Here is a 23,523-nt window from a genome sequence, read left to right on the forward strand (position 1 = left end):
GGAGGGTCTTGTGCCGACTAAGTGGGATGTGCTATCGGCAATCCCAAGACAATGGTCAAAGAAGGTGGGCCATGTTACAGTCAACAGTGCCCAAAGCATAATTGTTATTGTCCTGATGGGCGATGCTTTCGAATTGGTCGTGTTTCTCGTTCGGTAAGGCTCTTGCAGCCCGAACACAACCGCTTAGTTTCTGAACACCGATAGGTTATTTCTTGGCATATTCTATTGCCACGTGCTTTTTGCAGGTTATTATTGAAGTAGTGGTTGAGCGTGTAGGGCCTCTTTTGCCTTTCTATATCCACCAGGTATATGGCATAACCCATGCCTGCAAGGGAGGTCGACCTCGACCTATGATTCAGTGCAGGCCCCGAGTATGAACTTATGGGTGGCGTGAATGGTTCTGCTCAGATACTGAAGGGTCATTCTATTCCAATTGGCGGACTGCTCTTGAGAAGTGCTAGGTAGGATACACGACCCAAAGATTCCTAATTCAATACCGCGAGAGCATCGATACATCTCAGCGATCCAAGGTATGATCTCGGAGGTTGTGTATGTGACAACAGATACAAGCCTCAGTTGCATGGCCAACAGAGTGGTTTACGAGCGAGTTTGGAGACTACCATTAATTATAAAGAGGGGGGCGTGAGTGGGGGCTGACATTTAAGCGCGCAAACATGCATAATTAAGACTGTTATTTGATAGGACTGGTTGATTACGTAGATATATCATAGACTTGTAGTACCCAAATTCTGGTAATTATCCCAACTCGAAGCTACTCCAATGCCCACCGCCAAATTGGTACATTTGGGAAAGAGTCCTGGCACCCCGGCTGATTAAGCGGAACAAGCCAAAGCCGGCACTTTTGTAATGCTTTTAAGCTAGACTGGTGCCCCTTGCTCAACGGCTTTAACCTTACGACTGTCTCTATCTTCTAGAGCTGACAGGGTGAAACCACAGACTAAGAACCATAGAACAACAAAGGTTTAGCCAGCTTATTCTACATCTTCGGAGCTAAGTAGTCCTCGATTGGTCAGTATATACCAAAACAAGCGTACCAGACTGTTCATTTGTAGCATGGATATGTACATGTATTAAAAAAGAGAAGAAGACTCGGATGAAAAACAGATTGCCTAACAGGATAAATATGGAAATTTCTTTTACGAGACGAACGAAGCTTTCTTAGCCAAAGCGAACTTGTTTAGTCAAAGCTAAATTCACAACTTGGTTAATATTTTTTCGGGTGCCGGCACTTAGTTCCCCTGCCACCAATTCGTAGGTTGTTGGAGATAGTTCACCTGACATTGTCTTGTTTTAGCGTTTTAAGTCTTAACCTGAACTGGCCCTGAAAGCTTAACGCCCCTCGTGGTTAGCTTGCTTTATGAATCACCGCATTGATGTCCTTAGGCCCTGATCATGAACGGGGTTCAAAATGAATCACGTTTTGAGGAGGGACATGCTGGCGCATAAAATTAGGTTGGCCAACGTCTCGTACCAAAATCCTGTTCTGTGCATACGTGATTAAAAATGAATCACCCCCTCACGGCGCATTCATTTTGAACCCCGATTTCCAGTGTGATCATCGTCAAATTGACCTCAAAGAGCAAGTCCGCAACGTGCGGGAGCTCGTGGCGAAATGGTTACATGCCAGGATGCACTTAGGACAATGATGCTTCTATCGCCTGCTGGAAGTGGTGCTGGATTGAGGTTGGCGCGTCTGATAGGCGTCTAACCCGAAAACTCAAAGCCGAGTTCATTCTGAACCCCCTTCATGATCAGGGCCTTAATTTTATGAGGCTAACCTCGTGTTAATTTCCAGGACCATACAGCTGCCAGTTCACCCGCGGACTTGGTCGACAGCGTTAGGCTCTGCCAACAAGGTGAGGCCGAACGAATCATGATCCCCAAAACGAGGGAGCAACGAAATGAAGCCGCACGCCGCTTCTTTGGTGGGCTTTTGTCAATGACTGAGACGCCAATCATACAAAATGGGGCATCTTTTTATCTGCCCAACGGGTCTCTTCGTCCTTCTTCCCTCCGTTTCATGATTTTTCTTTCACGCTACTTACACCGGATCCCAGGACGCTGCGCCTATCATGACAGGAACCTCTCGGGGCAGCGTATAGCCATGTGGTACGATGTGAACCTTCAAGTATATGAGGCCCATGAAGCGATAAGCGGCGCACATGGAGCAATGGGCTGTGCCAAGTCGTCCCAACGTTGGCTGAAGTTGGCCAACCTACTTGGAGACGCAGCATACCTGATGGGAACGACTGAGCAGCTCGGTCGGCATCCCTTTCTGGATCCTGAGTCTATTGTCGAACTTGGGACGGACGATGAGTTCTCGCGGCTTGAAAACCTCCTATCGCGCAACGGTTCGTGGATTAGGGCCGCTTGCCTTCAACTCAATGGCCTCGCCCAAGCAATCTGCCAGGTTTCCAACACCAACCGGCTGACTAGGATGCGGGCTTTCCAACACCTATTGCAGCGAAAATGCCGGAATGCATTTGGAGAGGATGTCTCAGAGCCAGGGGGCAAGCTCAGCGATGAACACCGGTTCATCGTAGAACATGTGGGGAAATCACTGCTTGATCTCATCCCTCCCCTCTCAGAGGTGGAAGAAGGGCACAGGTGGGTGCGTGACATTTTGGAGTTTGCCATCTTGGAAGCGATTGAGGACACGTTGGGAGGAAAACATGAAGCACCTACTGAAGTCAACCACTTGCCCGGGCGATGGACAGTTTTGGTAGAATGTACGGCCAGGGCATAGAGCAGTAGGGATCTGATCACTGGCCTGGGCCAGAGAGGATGATACCTCTATTACACGAGGCAGCGGAAAAGTTTGCGCATTGGTACATACCTGCTCATTCCGAGACGGAGCTCATGAATCAGGAGACAAGGGAAGAAGCGTTGAAAGCGTTCCGTGACATAATTAACTGCTGAATTAGATCAGGTTGTTAGTTTCACCGATTAAATCTACTTCATGTTCAACAAATCACTAGAGTTCGGCAGATTTGGCATAGCCTGGTCACTGCTATTTTCTATTGTTTTCATTGATGTATAGATCAAGAAGTTTTCTACAAAAATGATACTAATAGATCTTGGTCTTGACGGAATGCGGTGGCGTGTGACGTTGCAAGCATGCTTGTATCGCGCGATTTTTGTTGCGAACGCGAAATACGAGACCGTCGGCTAGCATCAGGTGATAAACAAGACCCGGGGACTAGGGCCGCAGATCCTCAACGTGCTATAGAATTTATCATAAGAAGCTATAAATTCAGTCAGTATCTCGCTTCACGTAAAGGTATACTCATGATGAGGCAATACCATTCACGATGGGCAACGCACAGTCAGAACACACTCTCGTCCCGCAGATATCGCCAGAAACGGCTCGCAAAGGCATCCCCCAAAGGCTTTCCATGACGTTTGAAAAGCGAGCTACCTTGAAAACACAACTCCTTCTCAGTGATGCCAACTCGGGACTCACATTTGCGGTCCACGCGCCTCACAACGGTTCCTACGACGTCATCCTTTACGATGGCCCAAACGCATCCTATTCAGTTCTTGCAACAGCCACGGGCGTTGGCAAGTGGAAGAAGGACTTTCGCATATGTCTTCCCTCGTTCCCCGGAGAGACCCTTGATACCCGAGAAGAATTGCTGCGGTCTTGTACCATCAGCAGCAAACGAGAGACATACTGGTTTGGCATGCAGGTTAGAGAGGCCCAGCCTATCGAGCGATTCGAGTGGCGTCAGTCTCGCGGCAGCGAAGTTAAGAGCATGGGCGCAAACGCTGGCTGGAAATTGGTGAGGTTGGATGGTGGATCACAAGACCTTGCCAAAGATAACGGTACCCAACGTTCCACCAGCGATGGCGAGATTGTGGCTGTCTGGGCTCGAGACGACTCTTGGAGCCCATACAAGATTGGCGAAATATGTTTTCTAGGGAGCGGAATGACGGGAGAATTTGGTAGGCTATGGGAGTTGATGGCTTTGATGAGCTTTGTGTGTATATGGTGTCGACATACCTGATCATGTTTTTCTTCTCATATATCGCATTTGTAACTTCATTTTGCTTCATTGCCTCCCGAAGTGGGCTACTCGAACTCAAACGTGTCTAGCTGGCATGGAACATCGTTCAGCAGTGCCATACATCCGCCATCTATGAGAGGTTTGATATGGGTAGTACAACCACGACAAACCGCCTGCCCACTGGCCGAGGAATAACAGGACCACTGCAGCCAAGTAACAGACAAACTAAATCCCCAGTCTCTCCCACTCCAGAATAGGTGATTCCAACAACGCCAACATCACGTTCCTTGGATACATGCTATTAGTCCACAGAGGGTACGGGCTGCTCAAACACGACTGAGGCACAAGTGATAGTTAGAGGAGCAAAAAGTAACATGCGTTATGTACAGTAACGCTAATAAAATTCAATACCGTAAAAAGACCAAACGTTAGATATAAGAAGCCTCTGCAAGGCAGTAGCTATGGAAAGCTAACTGGTAGGAAGATTTTATTACTTTCTGCCTGCGCTCCACCGAGCAACACACAACTCTGCGACATGCAGATGCAAACCTTAAGGTCTTTACGACTCTAAAACCATTTAATGGTGCGTTAACCGGCCTCAACGATCACCTCAAAGGAACCGCCCAAGCCAGTCAAATCCCAATTCTCACCTCTGAGCTAGGGGCCACATCCAACACCCATCTACCCTTAACCCGCGAGTGCGAATATGTCTCCATCATCACGCGCTCGCCACTGGTGGCGTGCAAGCATTTCAAAGAACGGGCTGCAAGTTTTGCAAACAGCTCTTGGCCTATCAGAATCGGACCAACCGTCGCCTATCGTAGCGGCGATCGACTTTGAGAAGACGAACAACTTGAAGAATGGCTTTGTTGAAAGTCAGGACTCACAGCTTGGCATCGCCACATTCGACACCAAAGTTTTGTCCCAGCCTATCGAAGACGGACAGGACCTAATCACGACTGAAAACTATATCACAGGCTCGGAGTCTTACGTCGAGAAAGCCTCCAATAGGTTTGCCTTTGGGGAGTCGACGACAATACAACCGGCCGAACTTGTGTGTCAAATTGACAGAGCGCTACCTGAAGATCGGTCAATAATCCTTGTTGGCCATGCAATCGAGAATGAACTTGATATATTCCATGCTCTTGGATATACTCTTGCGCACCCCAACATCGAAGTTATCAACACCGTCCAAGTTGCAAACGCGGTGCATGGGCCTTGGCCATGCAAACTTCGCGCCTTGTTGAAAAAGCTTGGATGTCCATTCAATCGACTACACAGTGCTGGGAATGATGCCAACTTTACCCTCAAAGCTGCATTACTGTTAGCAACTTACCGATGCCCTGATAGAAAAGAGGCTGTCGTCGACCAATTGAGAGAAACAGTATCATCATCGGCTCCAGAGCCAAACCCATGCCTAGTAAGAATACCAGACCAATACTGCGATATTATCAACAGCAGAGTGCGCAAGAAGGGGAAGAAAAACACGAAAAAGGAAAAGTCAAAGTCATGGAGCTTGAAGAAGCAGAACGAGACTAGGGCACAACGAGCGGCTTGGAGAATCGAGGCCGAAAAATTGCGACTTTACTAGCAAGATGGTATATGCAAATGCCCATACTCTGAGTATCTTTTACCATCTGGAGGCGATTGGAGACCAGATTGATGATGCTAGAAAATAGAACAGAAAGATCTGTTCAGTTCTGGCTCTCAGCATACCCAGACTTTCTCTACTTCAGTGTCCAGCCCAGAGTCTCCGAATCATCCACATCAAAGCCAAGAATAAACCTGCAAATTAGAAAGCAAAACAGCTTAAGAAATGATTTCCTCCCTTTAATGGCGCCTGAGATACTTGAAACAAACATAATTATAAGTCATTGAGTCCTCGTAAAACGGAGGAATGGAGGCTATGCTTATACCCACCCGCACTGCGGAAGTTATAAAGGTCCGCGATGAGATCCGGGGTCTTGGGCATTACTAAAGCATTGCCAGCGGTCCTTATGAATGCCCGCTCCGCCACTAAAGAAGTTATATTTCGGGGGGCCTCTACCGCTGTATCTTACCTAGCCTCAATGGATTACAAAGAAATAGCGGTAGAAAAGTCAACTCGCACCGCGAAGTCGGATCAGCACAGCCAGGGTCGGATTAATAATGTCAAGGATGGCCTGGGATAGTATGATTGCCGTTTGGAATCAAATTTAGGATGGTTGAGATGCATGATTCAGCTCTGCATATAAAGAGATTGCCGTATTGCTATCTTGCTTAGGAGTATCTCACAAACACAACCGTACTTCCAGCCCGTCTAAGCTCCAGCAATGTTTTTATCAACTGCAACCGCAGCTCTCGCTGCTGCCCTTTGTTTACCCCAAGCCGCTCTAGCTTGTGGCAGCTGCTCATCCTCCCATGTTTATCCCCGGAATGGCAGTGATGGAGGAGTGCAAACTGCAAACCTCCTTCTCAACCAAGTTATCAAAGCTATCGGTGGCAGGAAGGCCCTGCAGAACTTGCATGGAGTCACCTATGAGTCCAATGAGTAGGAGACGTTTGAATCCGTATAGAGACCGAACGAAGCTGACCAAAAACCTAGGATCTTTCGCATCAGCACTTTGATGCAGAACTACAACCTTTTCCACGAAGACCGATACGTGGTATCTCATGGTACCCAAAACATCTCGTACTCTTTCAAAGATGGTTTCTCTCAGAGGATTGATCGTAACTACCAAGTCTCTGGTAGGAATTCGCCCTCAAGCGCAAACTGACCTTCCATCTAACCCATCAATAGACTACTTTGCCTTTGGAACGCCATCTATCCCACCTGTCCAGTTCTCACTTGTCATGAAGGATGGTCCTGAGGGATATGCTTGCTACAATGAGGGTAACGATCTCGTATTCTTGCCTGGAAATGTGACTGCCGGCTACACAGACTGTGAGTTCCTTGACAGCTCTTATTGGACATACACTCATCTCGATTAGCTGCCCTTGCCGAGTACCTTTTGTTCCAGGCTCACAAGATGTCGCCTAGACTCTTACTAGATGTTGGTGATCTTAGCTGTCGCCCAGGATGTGTTGCTAATGCTCTACTAGATGGAGAAGCATCGACTCACCCGAACCACTATCACTATCAACAACGTCGATTTCCCAGCTGGTACGTGGAGCCAATGTAACCGAGAACTCTTCTGACTCAAGCCTTCAGTTCACGATCAGCATCTTGATATTATCGTCGCTTTCGACCTCAAGACCAAGCTGCCTTACGTCATCCGTTCTTTTGAAGACCATGCCATCTTTGGCCGAACAGAGAGTGACCTACGTCTTTACAACTACACCAAAGTTGACGGAATCCAATTTCCTACCCACCGTTTTGTCTTCCAGAATGGCACTGCCATCGTGGAGCAAACCGACTTTTCAAGAGTCATCCCAAACCCTGACTTTTCTGCCGACTTTTTCGAAGGCCTAGAGGAGAGCAAGAGTGCCACACCTCGGGCTGCTCCCGCCAAGATTCCGGAATACTCGCACGCAGAGATTGGAGAGTATTGGATCAATGCCCTCTGGAGCGGTCCCTATACAGGAACTTATGACAACATCACCACAGAGACACTTGGCCCCGATCTACCCAACGCCCACAAACTTTTGGTTGAAAACAGCCCAATCGTGGAGCATCTCATTCTGGATTTCGAGGATGGCGTTATTGTGTATGAGGCCCCTCCTCATCAGACAGACCTCGTGATTCGATGGGTCAAGGAGAACCTGAAGAAGCCAATCACCCACGTCTTTGTAAGATTTCTACCCACCTGTTCGCTTGGATGATCCCTTACTAACTAGCCAAGCTCACACACCATCACCATGACCATAGCTACGATGTTCACAAGTATGTCGCTCTAGGAGCCAAGATCATCGTTCCTGAGGTTGCAGCCAAGTACTGGAAGCAGATCCCTGGTGCTGAACTCGTCACCTTTACGTGAGTTCTTTCCAACCCTCGATGGATCTATATCTAATGTGCCTTGATAGTGAGGGCAAGCCATACATTCACGCCGACAGCACGATGCAAGCTCGCTTCATCTGGCACGAGGAGGCTCCCCACTCCGTTGACTGGTCGTATTCCATCGTCACCACCCGCTGCCCTTCGGCTAACAGCACCATGTTGGCCTACGAGGCCGACTCTTTCTCCACCCTTACGCACTTTGACCCTCACTTTGCTTACGGCTGGCTTAACCAAGCTGTTGCTGACGGTATGAGCAGCAACACTATGTGAGTCAACCCCATCGTTGGACTCTGCGAATGCTAACCTCGTGTAGTGTCGTGCCTACTCATGGAATGCCGGTTCCGTTGTCGTTCCTCCTTGACCAGATTAGCTACGTCTACCCGGCTCTGGATTCGACTGATCTCCGTGCCGGAGTTCCCAGCTGCCTCGCCTACTAGCGGCATTCCTCAGACATCCTTTTTGCATTGAATTATCGTGTTGAGATCAATATCAGACAGAGCTCCCGAATGTCACTGCCAAAGGTTAATTGGGACGGAATGCAGTCAGATCAGTGCACAGCCATAATTTCTTCTTCACATATCGCTGTATTTAGATAAAGAACGGGCTTAGCTCACCTAAGCACGTTTATGCAAGTACCTATTATATAGAATTTACCTCCACTCTCAAGTTTAACCCTGCGCACCTCTCTGCAGCCAAATTGCCACAGACCAGAGGATTGATATGCCTCTGTCTTTCGCAAGCCGAGGTCCAATTAGCGCCTCAACAAGTTCCTTGATTACGCTGATAGAGACATTCTCCTTTTCCCTTACTGGTCTTTTTGTTAAAAATGCATATCGTCGGTTCGTCCGGACTTGCCTCTATCATAAGAGACCTCAACGGAAGTGGAAACAGGAGTGGGAGGGTTAATGAACATGCGGGGTAAGATAGTGAGCAAAGTACCGAGCAATGCAAGTCTCGCTACCTCCACTCTTCAAGTCCCGATTAACCAACCAATCTGGTAACCAAAGACTCGAATGAGGGGAAGCATCCCACTCTCGAGAGACGACCCCACTAGCCCCCAATTAACTTGTCCAACTGACCAGCAGAGTAAGCCCTTATATAAACGGATGTTTCCGTCTTGGACCCCAGCGTTGTCGGTGGCGTTTGGAAATTCTGCATGGCGTCCTCCGAGCGGAGGGGTCCGTGTCCAGCACAAGGTTGGTTTGCGGAGAAGTTACGTGGAAAGGGGACGGGGAAAGAGAAAAGAAAGCCGAGGGAGCAATGTGATGATTAAGTACAGTGACGGCATAGATAAACGTGCATAACTTAGCAACGACTTCACAGTTATGAGCAGGAGTGGGGGTTCAGGATAGGAGATCTCCAGCCTCATCCCCACCCCTGCATGTTCGTTTACTTTCCGATCGACGTTTGTAGAGGAAAGTCAATGTTACCTCGGGCGGGTAGCGGGAGTGGGTGGCTTGAAGCGAATGGTTGAGTGTGCGTTACAACGCTCCCGCTCACGTCGCTTCCACTTGACGGTTATTGGGTTGCTGAAGTCACTTGCTTGCCATAAACTTCCCTTCTCCTTGTTTCTGCCAGATCAGCCGCTTCCTGACCAACCTTCTCTCTATTTATTCATTTCTCTGAGGTTAATTCAGCGAATCATCCATTCAATATGCACAACACACCGACATTGGACCTTCTTCCTTCGCCGCCCCCATCCGATACCGATGGCGCCAGCTCACCAAAGAGCTCCGTCGAGGCGCTCTCATCTCTTATCAAATCGACCTACCAGAGCTCCGAGCTACGATTCTTTGTTAATGGACGGCCCGTGACCGTGAAAAATCCCAACCCCGACTGGGTTCTCCTCGACTGGATTCGAGCCCAAGATACCTTGAAGGGAACAAAGTTAGGATGTGGCGAAGGCGGTTGCGGCGCCTGCACCGTTGTCGTGCAAACGGCTGAGCCGGGCAGACACGTCAGACACCTTGCTGTCAATGCATGTCTATATCCGCTTGTTGGATTGGATGGAAAGAGTCTGATTACAATTGAAGGACTTGGTACAGTCCATCGCCCGCACCCGTTACAAGAACGAGTGGCAAAGATGCAGTATGTCGTTTCCAATTGCATTCTAAAACTTGGTATGACATCTAACCTAGCGGTCTTAGTGGCACACAATGCGGTTTTTGCACGCCTGGTATTGTTATGAGCTTGTACGCTCTGATCAGGAATTCATATCGGGATGGCAAATTCCATCTTACCAACTCCGACGTCGAGCTCCAGGGCCATCTAGACGGAAATCTTTGCCGATGTGTATGTCATCTTGAGACTTTCCCCATATTTAGAACGTTGCTGACCTGCTCCAGACTGGCTACAAGCCAATTCTCGAAGCCGCTCGGACATTCATCACCGAAGATTTGAACGGAGTCATTGCAGAAAGCAATGGCCACAAAGAAACTCCCGGCCCAAGTACTCCAAACACAGAGGAAACTGATGCAAATGCTTTTCGTGCTGCCAATGGCTCTGGGTCATGTGGTCGACCAGGTGGCTGCTGTCGAGATGATCCCAATGCCAAGGGTTGCGGTTCAGCCAAACCGACTGAGGCAGAAATTACACCACCGAGTTCACCGGGCAAGGCATTCGCGGAGCCCACCTTCTTGCCATACGATGCTTCCACTGAGCCGATATTTCCGCCCTCCCTTTGGAAGTATGAGCCTCGGCCGATCTGTTACGGGGATGAGCGACGACTTTGGTTTAGGCCGACAAGTTTGGAGCAGCTTGTTGAGTTGAAGGCGGTTTATCCCTCGGCAAAAATCGTGGGCGGTGCAAGCGAGACACAGATTGAAGTGAGATTCAAGAAGATGAACTACAGAGTGTCCGTCTTTGCGGCAGATATCCCCGAGTTAAACAGCCACGAAGACCCGAGTCAAAAGACCCAAGCCGAGCTCGGTGCCCTCAAGGAAATCACAATTCCGGGCAACCTGTCATTGACGAAAGTGGAAGATCTTTGCACCAACCTGCATCGAAAACTTGGCCAGCGTGCCTTGCCCCTGGAGGCACTCCGAAAGCAGCTCCGCTACTTTGCCGGGCGTCAGATTCGGAATGTGGCCAGTCTTGCAGGCAGTCTCGCTACTGCAAGCCCAATTTCAGATTCTGCACCTGTGCTTCTAGCTGCTGGAGCAAGGGTAAGTGTGCTGTCGCGGAAACTCGGGGCTTTCAATATCCCCCTATCTTCTTGGTTTGTGTCTTACCGGACTACCGCCCTCCCTGAAGATGGAGTCATCACTCAAATCATCATCCCTCTGGCAGATGAAGATGCTCTGGAAATCACAAAAGCCTACAAGCAAGCCAAGAGAAAAGATGACGACATTGCTATTGTCACGTCTGGCTTGAGAGTTCGTCTTGATCAAGATGGCTTGGTGCAACATTCGAGCTTCGCCTTTGGTGGAATGGCTCCGACTACGGTGATTGCCGCCAAGGCACAAGAAGCCGTTGCTGGCAAACGATGGGCTGACACAGCTACACTGGAGGCAGCAATCGATGCGCTATTGGAGCAATTCGATCTGCCTTTTGGTGTTCCTGGTGGCATGGCCCATTATCGCAGAGGTTTGTCACACTAAAAGTCCAGTGATGTTGCGATGAAGCTGACTCTTTGATCAGTCTTGACTATATCCATGTTCTTCCGGTTCTGGCACGAGGTTGTCAGTGAGCTGGGCCTTGCAGAAGTCGACCCCGATCTAATCCAAGAAATCCACCGCGAAATATCCTCTGGCCATCGCGACAACTTCACAGCCTCCATGAAAAACAGGGGAACCAGGACCGTAGGACGGCCGGTTCCTCATCTGTCAGCACTGAAGCATTGCACAGGAGAGGCCGAGTACGTTGATGACATGCCTCGGCAGCACAATGAACTCTTCGGTGCACCAGTAATGTCTAAGATGGCACACGCTGAAATCCTCAGTGTCGATTGGACAGCTGCCTTGGAGATGCCTGGGGTGGTAGGATATCTCGACAAGAACAGTCTATCATCGGGCCAGAACACTTGGGGCCCAGTTGTTCGTGATGAGGAGCTTTTCGCTGACGGCAAAGTTCATTTCTATGGTCAAATAATCGGACTAGTCTATGCAGAATCGGCTCTGCAAGCTCGAGCAGCTGTCGATCGTGTTCAAGTCAACTACAATGCCCTGCCTTCCATTGTTACCATTGATGAAGCGATCAAGGCCAACAGCTTCTTCAAGCATGGAAAGCAACTGAGGAAGGGCGATGCCGTGGGCGGATCACTAGAAGACACATTTGCCAAGTGTGAGCATGTGTTTGAAGGCACTACCAGGATGGGTGGCCAGGAACACTTTTACCTCGAGACCAACGCGGCGCTTGCCATTCCCCACATGGAGGACGGTTCCATGGAGGTCTATGTCTCATCACAGAATCTCATGGAGAACCAAGTCTTTGTGGCCCAGGTCTTGGGCGTCCCAATGAGTCGGGTCAACATGCGCGTCCGTCGCATGGGAGGAGCCTATGGCGGCAAGGAGTCAAGAAGTACCCCTATTGCCATGCTGGTGGCTTTGGCAGCACGCAAGGAGTCTCGTCCCGTGCGCATGATGCTCAATCGTGATGAGGATATTGCCACCAGCGGCCAGCGACATCCATTCCAATCGCACTGGAAGGTTGGCGTTGATTCGCAGGGAAAGATTCAGGTCCTGGATGTGGATATTTACAACAATGCCGGCCATACGCTTGATATGAGCTCAGCGGTGATGTAAGAAGCCCATATCCAGCATTGAATGCTTCGGCGTTGTTGGTACTGACATTTTCCGACAGGGATCGCGCTTGTACTCACGTCGATAATTGCTACTACATCCCACACGCCTGGGTTCGAGGATGGGTCTGCAAGACCAACACCGTCAGCAACACAGCATTCCGCGGCTTCGGTGGTCCTCAGGGCATGTACATCACTGAGAACATTATGTATACCATCTCAGAAGCCCTGAACATCGACATTGACGATCTGCGAACCCGAAACTTGTACCAGATCGGGCAACGAACCCCATTCTTGCAGGAAATTACAGACGACTTCCATGTCCCTACCATGCTGGAGCAGCTCACTGTTACCTCCGACTACGAGAAGCGAAAGGAGGCAGTCAAGGAGTTCAACTCAAAGAATCGCTACAAGAAGCGAGGAATTTGCAAGATACCAACCAAGTTTGGCCTCAGGTATGTTGCACCATCTCGTATCACCTAGACATTTCGCTAATAGCCTCAGCTTTGCAACTGCTCTGTGCCTCAACCAGGCCGCAGCTTACGTCAAGATCTATGAGGATGGTTCAGTTCTCTTACACCATGGAGGCACCGAGATGGGTCAAGGCCTGTACACCAAGATGTCCCAAGTTGCAGCCGAGGAGCTAGCCGTCACTGTGGATGAGGTTTACAACAAGGAGTCACAGACTGACCAGATCGCCAACGGTTCTCCCACTGCAGCATCCTCTGGAAGTGACTTGAACGGACAGGCGGTCAAGAATGCGTGCGATCAGATCAATGAGCGTCTGAAGCCGTATCGAGAGAAGTACGGCTATGATGCGCCGCTATCCAAGATTGCGCATGCGGCGTATTCCGACAGAGTCAACCTGGCGGCAAACGGTTTCTGGAAGATGCCTCGAATTGGTTATGTGTGGGGAAACTGGAAGGATCCTCTGCCTATGTGAGTATCTGAGTCTTTATGCTTCCCCCAGTGGTACTGATTTTACTGCACAGGTATTACTACTGGACTCAAGGAGTGTAAGTTTTACACTTGCGAAACACAGAGACCTATGTATGCTGACTTGATTGTCAACAGTGCTATCACCGAGGTCGAACTAGACACCTTGACTGGAGATTCTACGGTCCTTAGAACTGACCTCATGATGGACATTGGCCGGTCCATTAACCCAGCTCTTGACTATGGTCAAATTGAAGGAGCTTTTGTGCAGGGCCAAGGTCTATTCACAATGGAAGAGTCCTTGTGGACAAAGACCGGAGAGCTTTTTACCAAAGGGCCTGGAACATACAAGATCCCAGGTTAGTATCCACCCAAGCTACGCGCTCTGTGGTCAATATTTCTTTTCCTGACATATAACAGGCTTCTCTGATATCCCCCAAGTATTCAACATTTCGACTTTGCAACATGACTCGGAAGGAAAGCCGATCAGCTGGGAGAAGATCCGCTCTATCCAGAGCAGCAAAGGTACAGGAGAGCCTCCACTCTTCTTAGGATCCTCGGTTTTCTTCGCCCTGAGGGAAGCTGTCAAGGCGGCTCGCGAGATGAACAAGGTCGCAGAGCCCTTGGTGTTGAATGCACCAAGCACTGCAGAGAAGCTGCGGTTGGCTGTTGGCGATAGCTTGGTCCAACGAGCGGGAGTGGTTTGCAAAGAGGGAGAGAAGAACTTCTTTACTAGCATAGAGACATAGTTAGGAGGGTATGCTTTTAAGGAAACATTAGAGCTACAATGTTGCCATAAGAAATCAGTTTCTATCATATCTATGATTCAAGACGCGAGCTGGGAGTGCGAAAGCAGAATCAAGTAGTTTGAAGTGACCATGTAGATTCTTTCAGAAACCTTCCTATGACGATAGAGATACTTGCAACTTGAACACAAAGAAACAGAACGCCCTAGAATTATCTTTCCCATATCCAAATGTTTACTGGCAGAACATCTGTACTGAGACATCCTCTGATAGTTCCTCCAAGAGACCAAAGTCCATACCCGTCTGCTTGAAGCTCACAACAATTAAGTCAAACTCCTCTAACTTCTCCTTGGTCCACTCCTCATCAGCCAGTCTGGTGATGTCGGGCACGGCTGATTGGTTGACAAGAGAATCAGCAAAAGCCACGTCGAGCTCGAACTTGTTGAGTTCCCGAGCAAGCTGAAGTCCGGGAGAGTTGACCAGATGGCTTTGTCCTGCCTTGAAGCCCATGCCGACCACAAGGACTCGCTTTCTGATCTCGAAGCCAGAGTCTCGGCGGCCTCCCTTGTCGCTTCCGAAGAATCCGTCAATGATTCTCCGGGCAATCTCGGCGGGGCGCTCGTTCATGGTCTCCGCGGCAGCTCTGAGGAGGGGATAGTCGCCGTTGGAGAGAAGGTAGTAAGGGTTGACTGGGATGCAGTGTCCACCAACACCCAGGCTAGGCTGGAAGGGGAGATATCCGAATGGCTTGGTGGCAGCTGCGTCGCAGACCTCGTATGGGTCAATGCCAAGACCGATACAAGCATCAGCCATCTCGTTGACATAGGCGATGCACATCATTCGTTGACAATTCTCGTAGAGCTTGGTCATCTCGGCAACCTCTGGCTTGGAAACGGGGACAATAGTGTCAAATACTCGGCCGTAAAGTCTGACAATAGCATCGAGAGATCCGGGAACAACATCGTCAAGACCAGAGACAACCTTGGGAATGGTCCTCATGGGAGGCTCAGTGCGTCCTGGGTCAATGCGCTATATCGATGTTAGTATGCAAGGGTAAGGAAGTCCTGAATCGGATGTGAGCTTACCTCTGGAGACATGCCCGCAAAGAGACGACGAGACTTGGCAATAGGTCCAAGAAGCTCACGAGTCATGCCAATTGCGACTGAGCTCTCAATGACAATGGTCGAGCCGGGTCGAGCCCATCTGTTGACCTTGTCGAGTGCACTCTTCAGATAGGAAAGATTGATAGACTTGTCGGAGAGAAGAAGAGTGGGAACAGAGATAAGAAAGTGAGTTGCCAACTTGAGATCAGACTCAGTCGAGGTGAAGCTGACATTGGGTCTGGCCTCAAACTCAACCCTCAAGTCCTTGACTCTCTCCTCGCTGATGTCGAAGCCGAGGATGTCATACTTGGCAGAGAAAGAATCGACAAGGCCAGTGCCAACGAAGCCAACACCAATGACAGCGACAAGAGGAGTAGGCTCAGCAGGCGTCTCAGTCTGAGGAGCCTTATTGAGCTTGATCCACTTGTGCTCCATGATGGTGGAGTCACGGGGAAGGGCCCTCTGGGCAAGCTTGATGAAGGGAGACATGATTGAAAGTGTTGTGGGTAGTAGAGATGATACTCTTGGAAGGATTGTGAAGTAGTTGTTGTGATGATGAGCTGGCCCAGACTGCCGGGACTGTGATACTTATAGGTGAGACATGCATGGCGGCTATAATGCCGATATCATACTTCAACTGGACTATCACACTCCTCACGCGCGTGGTATAGGGCGTTTTTCCTCTCATCGGCAGACATTGAGTTGTACAGAGCAGTCTAGACCCTCAACTTGAGTAATGGTGAGAGATGGTATGGTGTAGGCTACTGGTGGTAACATTCTATCGGCAGGGAATATCGTGGCGATGTGGTAAGTTCGCGCCTCTAGCGTCCACCTTGATTAACAGCACTCGGTATAGACTGTCTGGAACTTGGTGGACGCTAAGATGTGCAAGTTTGCCAAAGCTCCTGACATTGTTCCAAGTGACTTGACGTTTGCGCCCAAGTCGAGCCTTACACTGCCGCACGCACCACGCGGTAAGCTCCGCCGCCACCCGTCTCCAGCACTTTGATAAAGTGGTGTATCCATTTTCTGGGCTTAGACACTAAGAAAACAGGCCTAGAGATGTCGTGGCAAGCCGCGTGCGGCATGGCGGTCCTGGGCCTCAAGGCGCCATTCTTGGTCAGCACTCTATTCAGCCTGGACCTCTTGACATGACACCAATCACTTACATCCGAAGGCGTCTTGTTTGACAGAACGTTCTCGCTTGGCTATGCGGCACTTTTGATGAATGCCAAGTATAGGGTTCGTCGTTATCACACATCTAGGCCCGTTGGTTTGACTACCTAACCCCCTTCAGGCTCTTCGACCGATGAACGCTTTGAGGTTCTGGTTTTCTGCCATGTTCTATGCTCCACATGTATTTCTCAGTCTATACTGAAGGCGTTACGGTTAGGCTCTTTACGGGAACAAGGGCGGGTTTAGGAGCGGTGATATAGGGAGTGAATGATTCAAGGCTTGGACCGGTCCAAAAGCTATCGCCATGCCGCCCCAACTCTAAGTCAAGCCTATGGAATGTGGGGAGGGCCCAACCATTCCAGTTTAATGTCACTGCTCCACGACGGTCGTAACCATAGTCTCGGTACTATAGTACTTGACAGTTCTTGTTCAACGCCGCCAAAACTTGAGTAACGCTCGGGGCAGGTCAATGGAACGTGGAGGGCGGGGAACCGGGGACAGCCTTCAGGGGTCGATATTCGGTAAATGGCCCAAGATGGGCAAGTTTGGATGAATGCCGGGAAAAGTCTGGTGCCGTTTTTAGTCTTCTTGGCAGACCTCATATCCTTCTTGCTGTAGGTAGGCGATCAGACCATCTGGTGGGAACGATATGTGTTCTAATATTGATTATCCTGCAACCAGTACGTAACGTCTCGTACGCGCTATGTATAGCACCGTCTATTATTGATGCTATCTATCACATTGAGGGAAAATCTGACCACCGGCGCTTCAACGCCGCCGGAATTTGACCAAGGCTATTGACACCATCCACTCGCCCCTCGGAGTCGGGCCCTTTTACTACACCGGCCGGCGGCAAATTCTTTTGAAGCTACTAGTTATTATACATTTCTTAGACCAAACGCCTCCATCTCGAAAATTCATGGCATATCGTAAACCAGACTACCAGCTTCAACATCAGTCATGCATGTCACCGCGCCTTCGACAACGGGCATCACAACGTCTGGTGATGCCCCTCAGAAAGCATCAACACGAGATCAAGATGCATCAAGTGAGAAGACGGCGGTTGAACAGCCACCTCCAGGTCCCAAAGACACTGTTGAGACATGTGGCTACCCTCCCATCGAGGATCCTGTTGATCCTGCTCGCATTCTTACGCCCAGGGATCTGCGGAACCAGAGAATTATCTTTCTCTGCATCATCATCTTGATCAACATCTGCATGACCGCCACGGCCTTTTTTGGAAAGAAGAGCAAGCTCATCTTTGTCACCATTCTGTTCATCAAAAGCAAGGATTTCTTGTCAGCCATTCTTTCACCACTTGGCATGATGGTCACTGCCATCTACCACAAGTTTCGGCCACCCAAGGAAGTCGAGCAGCTTTGGATACTTTCTTTGATCCCTGCATATTCAGAGAGCGAGGAGCAAATCGTCAAGACCATCTACTCTCTTCGAGACAATGGTGTCGAACCGCACCGTCAGGTCATGGTTGTCATCCTTGACGGCAAGCCTCGAGATGTGCGATCACACATGACTCGAGTTATCAGTGGGTTTGAACGACCTTACGTGTCTCTCAAATGGAAGAAGGGTTGTCTTCGTGTTCTCGCCGGGTTCATGATGGACGTTCCAGTCATTGTCATCGAAAAGGTCAAGAATGCAGGCAAGAAGGACTCCCTCATCCTCTGCCACGACCTCTTCAACTATGCACGAGACAACTCTCCTCTTTATACCAAGCTTCTACGGAAGGAGATCTGGGAAGATATCCTCCCTGCTCTCACGGAGGGCGAGAAATTCAACGGCTTTGATATGGTCTTTTGCACCGATGCAGACTCCACCATCTACAAGGGAGCAGTCGCCCTTCTCGCAAATGCGATCGCCAGAGACAAAAATGCCATTGCTGCGTGCGGATTGGTTCTCGTTGAACTTGAACCGGGGTATGAATGGTCTTTTTGGAATTTATATCAACAGTTTCAGGTGAGTGTCTCAGATGACTGAAACATCCCGGCCTTTACTAACGGTCATAGTACACGTTCGGTCAATATGTGAGAAGACGAGCAGAAGGCATTGTTGGCAAGGTAACCTGCCTTCCAGGATGCATCACCATGATTGCAGTCAGGGAAGAGATGGCCGGTGCTATTCGAAAATATGCCGAACCCGTTACTGGATACATGGTGATTTCTCACCAAGTCCAGTACCTTGTAAGTGCAACCTTGCAGACACTTATTTCATCCCTTTACTAAGACCATATAGGGTACCGACAGAAGGCTCACATACTCCATGTTATCCCAAGGGAAACATCTCCGAACACTCTTCGTACCCGACGCTGTTAGTGAGACAGTGGCGCCCCAATCCATCGCGCATTATCTGAGTCAAAGACGTCGCTGGGGCTCAAACGCCTACTTCAACAACTACTTCTATCTTGCCGGAGAAAAGATGATTCCCCTGACTCGCATCGCAGCCACGATCGAGGTTGTTCGACTCAGCATGGTCTACTACCGGGTCTTGAACACTGTTCTATTCATCAGGAGCCTGACCCATCATGCTAGCATCATGAAGCTTATGCCGATGTTGATCATTGGCCAAGTACCTTCTCTCTGGTTCTTTTGCTCAATTCTTCTGGAATCCGAGCTAAGAAAACGTGGACACAAACTGATACTGGGATACTGCATCAACAAAATGATATCGCCGTTTATGAGCGTCATCATCTTCACAAAAGTTGCTACCAATCTTGGCAGTCAAGGTACGTCCGTCTCAAAACGTCTCACTTGGAAATTGCGAGACTAACAATAACATCAGTATGGGGCATGTCTGGAGTGACAGCTTCAACGGCGCCTCCCGCAGGTGCTCCCGCCACGACAGAAACGGAGACTGTGATGGCGCCCCCCACAAATGATGAGCTATCTGCTGCTGAGAGAGGAGAAATAACTCCTCCAAAGCCAGTCTATTCAGGGCCGGACCAGAGGAGGGGCCGTGCTCCCAGTCGCGCTCCCAGCACTGAAGGGTATGACATAGAATAACCCACGGGTCAACCAAGGAACAACAGCTCCGGAAGGTTCGGAGAAGCGACGGATGCGGCAGCAGGGCACTTCGGCCAACTAGAATATGACACTAGTCTCCCTTGAATCAGATTAGAAATGGAGAATCATATAGTTGCACCGAATTTGATATCCCATCACCATCAAAGTTCGTCTGTGCTTTGGCCATCTACGTAGTTGAACACTTCTGCTTGCCTACCTTGTGTCGAAGTTCGGAGGTCAGGAAGGCATGGCAGTTTCGCTAATATTAGCAATACAAGAGAGATGAGGTCAAAGATCTGAGGCGAGAGCATTTAGGGACGTGCCGGAGTTTGCGGCGTTACCACTCAACAGCACAGTTTCTTAAATCCCATGTCTGCAGCCACTGCCTTCTCTTCCGCAAGGTGTCCGCCTGGCGTTGATTTAGCTGCCCGGGTTCCTATCCTAACTCTGTGCTCTTCAGCACGGGCGCCCACATTCTAAATGTTCCCACATAGTGGTGGTGAATTACGGGCGCCGGGGAGATGTAACCATCACGGCAGCAAGATTGGGGCCAGAAACCTCCCAAGTTCCCGTGGTCTAGGCTGTGGCTCCTCGTCACTTACACTAACTTTAGCCAAAGCCGATACTTTGTCTGGACCGCAAGGACCTCCTGGGGGCCCGTTCCTTGCATTCCCGGCACCTGGCGGTGGCACGTGGTAAGACGCCGCAACCGCAGAGTTCCTGAACCGTCTGGACCCGGCGGGAGCAAGACGCCAAGCCGGCTTTGGGCTTGGAATACTTGGCATCAGGAGATACTTGGTAGAGAGCCATGGTCCCACATTCTTCAGCCACTTGCGGCCGTCACCGGCTCTGACCCGCCGGAGAGACTGGAGACTAGCGTCTACCATTAAACGGCGCCAGTATTATACATTCCTATCACTACACCCAACATTTACCGTGTCTATTTGCCTTGTGGGGGTGGCAAGCTAGTCATCCAGGCAGGTCCACCAACTAGCAAGCAGCGGAGACCTCCGTATGAACATCGCAAAGGAACCATTCGATTGGTCAACAGAGGCGTTAATATTGGCCGTTATATGCTTCTTGTTCCTGTTGCTTTGACTCGATGGCTCATTCCCAATAAAGCATATCCTCCAGGCCCCGACTCAGCATGCACAGTCGTGCTCCAACCGAGTTCGGCCCTTGAGCCAGATGTCGCAATCTTCGGGAGACTCAACCATTATTACACCAGTCTAGCTAGTGTCTCTCGGTGCTACCACTTTCGAATACACATCCGAAACCTGAGCTTAGTTAGCGGCTATGTTTAGTGAGTGCGAGCGAAGTGGTCCCTACGCGTAGATCGGCGATAAGAAGCAGAATTTACGATCAGAGCAGGGCGCAATAAAGAAGCGGGTGGCTTTGCAGATCGAAACGCCGTAGGGAGACCTGAGGTAAGCAAGGACGTTTTCATTGATTTTGGAGATAATTTCCTCTTTTCTTCTTGATTCAACTGTCCTCACGTCTCGAATGCCACATGATAAGCCCATCTCGCTCTACCTCTCTGATCTATGCTTGGCGGAACAAGACTTGTATGGGAGACCTACCCTACAGGTAGCTGAAATACCTTGATCTAGACACCATGGTGTACTTTCACCCCTCTCCCCGTGATCAATCGTGACGGGCAGTATACCCAGACCGTTTCCATCCAACCGTTTCTGTCTTCAGGCCGAGGCCAGGCCCAGTTCTAGCCCACTCCTCTCCTTTAGCCTGAAAGTCGGGATGAAAGGTTGCCTCCAAGATATAGCTCTCATGTTAAGTCCCGAGACCAAAGGCTCTAATCGAGTCCATCTTGCATCCGATAAGTGAGAAATGACACAACAAAATCCTCCGGTCTTGGGTACAGGGTAGTGAGTTGTGATAAAAGGACCTACTTTAAACTCTATCACTTGTGAGGACGCGGGGTTACATCGAGCGGCGCCTCTAGCCATTTCCGACGATCCAGACCTGGCCAATCCATTCCAGTCCAAGAGTCAAGGCATGGAAGCAATCAGTCACTTTCCCAATTTCTTAGAGGAGTGAATTCTCCGAGCCCTGGCCTTGAACGTTGCATTTGGGGACTTTCATCATCCCCTCTCTGGAGCATCTCGGACAAGTTTGCCTTGAGCCTCACTGCGGATATGTGGCATCTCCTAATTTTGACGATACTAGCAGTCGTTCTGACTGTTTATTTTTTATGCGACAACAGACACAAATCTACAGTGGATTGGCGCTCGATTGCGAGTCCCAATGGGGACAAGCTTCCAGACTTCAGTTTTTCTGGCTACCACAACTCAGAGGTATCACTTCCAACTGTCAACACTGCCGACCTCACCCTCTCCCCTCCCAACAAGACTTATGAAGATATAAGTCCTCTGATACAGAAGGCCATTGATTCTGTTGCCCTTAGTGGCGGAGGCGTTGTTGAGCTCCCACCGGGCAGCTTCCACATTAGCGCTGGCATTCAGCTTCGCAGCAACGTCACTGTTCGGGGATCCAAGGGTGATGAAACGCTCTTGGTGCTGAGGGAACAGCCATCCAGCCCAGTCTTCACTCTTGGAAGTATTGGCAACCCTTCCAAGGCAGAGTTTGGGGCCAAATCAAGAATCATCGACGACTACGTTCCCATCGGCTCGTCTATCGTGAACATCCGGAACAACATCGATCTCTCAGTCAACCAAACCGTTTACATATCCAGGGCTACAGAAGAATCTTGGATCAGGTATAACGGAATGGGTGACTTGGTACGAGATGGCGACCCCCAAACATGGATAACGGTACGTCTGCCCCCCTTGCTACATAGAGATAATTGGATACTAAGTAAACAACAGTTGAACAAGAAGATCATGTCACCAAATGTGATTAAGTCCATCAATGGCACGGAGCTCAGGCTTCAGATACCATTGACAGACGCTCTTGATTCGAGGTACATGAAGCCCGAAGTCTGGGCGTACAAGCCTCCAGAGCAGTACTCGGAGATGGGACTTCGCAATCTTCGCATACAAGTTCCCAATTCCTGTTCTGGGGCTCCACTCAGTAACGAGACTTGCAATTTCGCGGCAGTCAAGTTCCCGTCATGGACAGTCGACAGCTGGGCAAGCGGGTTGAAGTTGGAAGGCTTCAACCGCTTCTTCGAGGTTGAGACGGACGCTTCTCGAATCACCATTCAAGACGTCGAGATGAATCGGGATCACGACATTGAAGGAAGAGCGCTTCCCGTCGACATCTTGATTCAAGGCTCCCAGGTTCTTGTACAAGACTGCAAGCAGATCGGTCTCCCAACAGCGAGGTGCTTCTCTGTGGCGACAGACTCGCTAGCCGCAGGACCAAACACCGTCATTCGCCACTCCACCATGTCTGACATACAAACCATTTACCCTCATGAAAGGTGGGCGCATGGGTTGCTTGTTGAGGGGACATCAGTGCCGACTCTCTTTGTCAATCGAGCTTCAAATGGCACAGGCCATGGATGGACGATAAATGCTGGTGTTGGGTGGAACCTGAGAGGTGAAGCCATTGTTCAGTCACCGCCGCTTGGCATTAACTGGTGTATCGGCTGTGGAGGAATGAATGGGACGTCGGGCAACGGTACCTTTATCCGCCCTGACAAGCAGATTAAGCCGACAAGCCTTTTCGCAGCGCAACTTGAGGCCCGTGGACTACACTAGAGCATTAGACGGGGCAAAGCAACTGAGGGCAGTTGAAGTTGATGGTGGTAGTGGTAGTGAGAACAGGTTAATAGAACATGTCATTCTGTGGAATTTAATTTAAGTTGATGATCTTTGACATAAGCT

General features: G+C 49.8%; 7 protein-coding genes across 7 annotated transcripts; 6 read left to right on the top strand and 1 right to left on the bottom strand.

Moving 5' to 3' along the window:
* Positions 1-1,894: 1,894 nt before the first annotated feature.
* On the top strand, positions 1,895-2,971 carry MRS44_003664 (uncharacterized protein; the record flags this gene model as incomplete). The annotated part of the gene is made up of 3 exons (XM_065623283.1): positions 1,895-1,946; positions 2,079-2,750; positions 2,946-2,971. 3 exons carry the CDS (start codon positions 1,895-1,897, stop codon positions 2,969-2,971), a joined length of 750 nt encoding a protein of 249 aa, XP_065479355.1.
* Positions 2,972-3,332: 361 nt separating this feature from the next.
* MRS44_003665 (uncharacterized protein) lies at positions 3,333-5,619 on the top strand (the record flags this gene model as incomplete). The annotated part of the gene is made up of 3 exons (XM_046283899.2): positions 3,333-3,966; positions 4,570-4,611; positions 4,826-5,619. The coding sequence occupies 3 exons, from the start codon at positions 3,333-3,335 to the stop codon at positions 5,617-5,619; spliced, it is 1,470 nt and encodes a 489-aa protein (XP_046137785.2).
* A 721-nt stretch (positions 5,620-6,340) lies between these two features.
* Positions 6,341-8,441, top strand: MRS44_003666 (uncharacterized protein; the record flags this gene model as incomplete). The annotated part of the gene is made up of 9 exons (XM_046283014.2): positions 6,341-6,558; positions 6,613-6,755; positions 6,808-6,951; positions 6,999-7,060; positions 7,110-7,170; positions 7,219-7,796; positions 7,850-7,980; positions 8,031-8,270; positions 8,318-8,441. 9 exons carry the CDS (start codon positions 6,341-6,343, stop codon positions 8,439-8,441), a joined length of 1,701 nt encoding a protein of 566 aa, XP_046137786.2.
* Positions 8,442-9,658: 1,217 nt separating this feature from the next.
* On the top strand, positions 9,659-14,427 carry MRS44_003667 (uncharacterized protein; the record flags this gene model as incomplete). The annotated part of the gene is made up of 9 exons (XM_065623284.1): positions 9,659-10,092; positions 10,143-10,296; positions 10,350-11,589; positions 11,644-12,742; positions 12,805-13,197; positions 13,247-13,681; positions 13,735-13,758; positions 13,817-14,037; positions 14,099-14,427. The coding sequence occupies 9 exons, from the start codon at positions 9,659-9,661 to the stop codon at positions 14,425-14,427; spliced, it is 4,329 nt and encodes a 1,442-aa protein (XP_065479356.1).
* A 231-nt stretch (positions 14,428-14,658) lies between these two features.
* MRS44_003668 (uncharacterized protein) lies at positions 14,659-16,016 on the bottom strand (the record flags this gene model as incomplete). Its single annotated transcript, XM_046270584.2, has 2 exons — positions 14,659-15,453; positions 15,510-16,016. 2 exons carry the CDS (start codon positions 16,014-16,016, stop codon positions 14,659-14,661), a joined length of 1,302 nt encoding a protein of 433 aa, XP_046137788.2.
* A 1,647-nt stretch (positions 16,017-17,663) lies between these two features.
* MRS44_003669 (uncharacterized protein) lies at positions 17,664-19,717 on the top strand (the record flags this gene model as incomplete). Its single annotated transcript, XM_046273575.2, has 4 exons — positions 17,664-18,674; positions 18,725-18,898; positions 18,951-19,440; positions 19,497-19,717. The coding sequence occupies 4 exons, from the start codon at positions 17,664-17,666 to the stop codon at positions 19,715-19,717; spliced, it is 1,896 nt and encodes a 631-aa protein (XP_046137789.2).
* Positions 19,718-21,870: 2,153 nt separating this feature from the next.
* On the top strand, positions 21,871-23,397 carry MRS44_003670 (uncharacterized protein; the record flags this gene model as incomplete). Its single annotated transcript, XM_046272571.2, has 2 exons — positions 21,871-22,506; positions 22,561-23,397. 2 exons carry the CDS (start codon positions 21,871-21,873, stop codon positions 23,395-23,397), a joined length of 1,473 nt encoding a protein of 490 aa, XP_046137790.1.
* Between the last annotated feature and the right edge of the window lie 126 nt (positions 23,398-23,523).

This window comes from Fusarium solani (assembly GCF_023522795.1).
Source record: "Fusarium solani strain SB1 chromosome Unknown bctg00000001, whole genome shotgun sequence".
Lineage (NCBI taxonomy): Eukaryota > Fungi > Ascomycota > Sordariomycetes > Hypocreales > Nectriaceae > Fusarium > Fusarium solani.